This window comes from Dermatophagoides farinae, chromosome 5 (genome assembly GCF_024713945.1).
Source record: "Dermatophagoides farinae isolate YC_2012a chromosome 5, ASM2471394v1, whole genome shotgun sequence".
Classification (NCBI taxonomy): domain Eukaryota; kingdom Metazoa; phylum Arthropoda; class Arachnida; order Sarcoptiformes; family Pyroglyphidae; genus Dermatophagoides; species Dermatophagoides farinae.
The window spans coordinates 2,735,594-2,739,124 of record NC_134681.1 but is presented as its reverse complement, the minus strand read 5'-3'; the positions used below and the strand labels follow the sequence as shown (position 1 = coordinate 2,739,124).

Here is a 3,531-nt window from a genome sequence, read left to right as displayed (position 1 = left end):
GAATTGTATGTCACCATTGAACGCTGATTCATATAGCCGCTATAGAGTGAAGAAAAATATAGAAATGATGATGATGATGATAAGTATTAGCAAATGGCGCGTGCGTATGATTTCAAATCTTATGAATAACGCCATCTGCGTTATGAAAAACATTGGAATTGTTTTTGATTTGATGAATGAAATTCATTTTATTCAATATAGATTTAGATATAGTTATTATAGATAGATTAATTATCGCAAAAAAATTCGACAAGTGAACTTTGTTTAAGCCATGCTTTTTCCAAAGTGATGGCATGACAAATCATGTTGTAACCGGTGAATTGACAGGATTCAATATCCCGATGATCAGATTTAAGGCAATCTGTTTCGCCAAATTCAAATGTTGCCCGATATTTGATGCCAGAGACAATTTGATATTCAGCCTGACGAATCTTAGCGATACGATGTATGGTGTTCATGTTGAGTCGATTATCCATTTGTCGTTCCAAGTGTGATAATGATTGACGGAGATGTTCATCATACACGTCCATTTTACGGAAATCGCCCACAATACTTGCAGCGATGGCCATTGATGCAACGATCAACAACAACAATGATGCTGATAAACGATGTATTGCCATTTTTTCTTTTGTCTTTTAATGGTTTCTATTATTCAATATTCAAGTGATCAAGTGACAATGTTGAATCTATGAATCTATGATTTTTCCCATGAATTTACATGGTTTATATATGTATATAGACTAGTAGATATTTTTGCTCAAATCGTCTATTATCAATATATTTTCAAGTGTTTATCATCATCTGCAGCAACAACATCAAATAGTAGATCATTTAAATCAACATTTTAAAGAAAACAATGTACTCAATCCAAAGGGTATTGCAGAATTGCAGGTAACTTTGACAATGATTGTAATAATGGAAATCGATGGAAATTAAGACAAATCAAATCAATCTATCGATCAATGTGTGTGGTAATTGTTTGTTTTTGGTGGTTGATGGCCACACTTGTTGTTGTCAACGTGAACCATATAGATTTTTTTTCGATATTTGCAGAAAGTGCTAGAAAAACATATCAATCATATTTTCTCAGTCTGATTAGATTGGATCCATTGATGATGGGATGGAAATGAAATTGTACATCTTTATAATTAATCAATCTTTTCTTTTTTTTTCTTTTCAAACAAATGTTCATTCTTTCCAATAATAGCTGCTTGTTGATTTCATGTATTTGCTTCAATGGCGCTGACCAAATCTAGATTGTTGACGAACGACGTAATTATCTGTAAACTAGAGAAAATTTGAATTCGAACTGAATGAAAAATTTTGCGACGATTGAAAGGAAAAAATCGCACATGACAAAAGACACGTTAGCAAAAAAGAACAAAAACTTTTTTTCGTTTGCATGTTTTCTTTCTGCTGCTACTGCTGTTGCTGCTGCTATTTAGACACTATGTAGCTGACCTCACTATCTGCAGATGGCGGTGGTGATTTTTTTTGAATTTTGTTTTAAATCCTTAAAACTTAAAAAATGGTTGAAATGGCATATAGGGCGCCATCTTTTGATGATTAATACAAAACTAGATTCAAAATGAAGATCGGTAAACACGTTTTCGAAAAAACCTTTGATCATATTTATATCGGCATAACGGCATTGCCGTTTGTTTGATTAGAAAGATGTTTGTAAATATAGAAAGGTTGATTCATGGTTGATTGGAATGAAGAATGTTTGGTGCATGTTTGTATAAATACAGGTAGCACAAATTCATATGTATACATTTGTGATCATCATGGTTATTTTTATTTTTAGATATGGATAGAGATAGGATAGATTGATAGCCATGTAATGTAACAACAATATAAACATCAGCAATAAACCAGGACTTATGCTTGCACTTGAAGACTATATACTGTATATGGTGTATATGGTGTATATTTGCATTTCCATGAACATATGTTGCATTTTTTCATGACAACAATTTGCTCCACTGTAAATAGTACGATCACAATATATTGATACAAATAGAGCAATTAATCCATGGGGATCAATTAAAATGAATGAAATTACCAATATCCAAAAAAAGCCATTTTATTGACCGAATCATCGTCATTTCGCGTGCTTAAATGTTTATTTGTTGTTATATAAGCCGGACATTGAAATCGATTGTTTTGTCAGATAGGAACGACAAAAACGACACCCCACATCATCAACTAATAAAAAGCAAATGTTTTGTTTTTTGACATGTTCATTTTGACGTCACAGAAAAATAGATTTGCATGAAGGCAACAAATATGTAAAGTGCAGAAAAGAGAGAGAGAGAGAGAGAGAGAGAAATTACCAAGTTGACAACTGTCTAAAATTCCATGGTGACAAATTTATTTTTTTCATTTTTTCTGATGATCAATTTGGTTTGTTTGTTTATTATTCTCATATGTCAAAAAAAAGTTTAAACAATCTATGATTCATTCTATACCAACATACAACGACAACGACAACAAAGCGGACCAAGAAGGAATTTTAAATTTTTGCTATATCGAATCAATACTAACCATGAGATTGTGTGATTGATTGATTGACTGACTGAGTGAACTGATTTTCTCTCCATTTTTTCCTCGATTGATTGAGTGACAAATCTTATGTTTCATGCATACAATCAATAGATGAATGTGGATGTGAAATCGATATTTTCTCATCATATTTTCATCACATGAAAGTTCATTACACACCATTTTTGATAGACCGGTGTAAAAAGAAGAAAAAAACAATACATTTTGTTGTTGTTTTGATCTTCAATGCTGTGCTGTTACGATTAATTCAGATCAAAATCCCTGATGGTTATGATAATGAGAAAAATGAGGAAGAAACTACTATGGAACAAAGCATTAAACAATCCATGGCAATGTGTCCTTGTTTATTGTGATGTGATGTGATTTTTCATCATTTAATTGATTTTGTTTTTTGTCATCTCCACATCATCATCATCGTCATCATCGTCATCATAGAATTAGGAAGGTAATCGATTTAAAATTCTACTTTTTTTATTGCTGGTCCAAATGCTTTTTTGATTGCTGATTTGAATTCAATGTACACGTGTATTGTGATTGATATTTTCTTTTTCTCTCAAGTCGGATGGATACATTTATTTCTTTTACAAATAGGATTACCATCTTGTATTGATTGACTATGGAGAACCTATGGTTGTGAAACACTGATCGATGGATTGTCCGGACTCCGGACTTTTGTTTACAAAAATATGGTAGCCCTATATACAAAAAACCATGCTTGATGGATTGATCGATCACTTAATTGATTAGATGAAAGGCATTAAATTCCTAATGAACAATCTTTGTTAGTAAAGCCGATTAATTTGAACATGTTCAATATGTTGAATTTCAAGGAATTTCTTTTTTCATTCTTGTTCATTTAGTTCATGTTCAAATTAATATCGAAACATCAAAATGATGTTGAGCATGGTTGTCGGTTAACGCCGCCGACATCGCCCTATGTCTGAACTGTCTATAAACAATTGAAAT

At 32.1% G+C, this 3,531-nt stretch overlaps 2 protein-coding genes across 2 annotated transcripts in view; one reads left to right on the top strand and one right to left on the bottom strand.

The window, feature by feature from the left end:
* Positions 1 to 161: 161 nt before the first annotated feature.
* LOC124494447 (L-cystatin) lies at positions 162 to 715 on the bottom strand. Its single transcript, XM_047057615.2, has one exon. It carries the CDS (start codon positions 618 to 620, stop codon positions 228 to 230), a length of 393 nt encoding a protein of 130 aa, XP_046913571.1. The 5' UTR covers positions 621 to 715; the 3' UTR covers positions 162 to 227.
* A 1,811-nt stretch (positions 716 to 2,526) lies between these two features.
* PMCA (plasma membrane calcium-transporting ATPase 3) overlaps positions 2,527 to 3,531 on the top strand; it is a 64,827-nt gene continuing 63,822 nt past the window's right edge. Inside the window, exon 1 of the mRNA XM_075731205.1 lies at positions 2,527 to 3,010. The gene's annotated coding sequence lies outside the window, so the exon portion shown is untranslated. The remainder of the gene's footprint in view (positions 3,011 to 3,531) is intronic.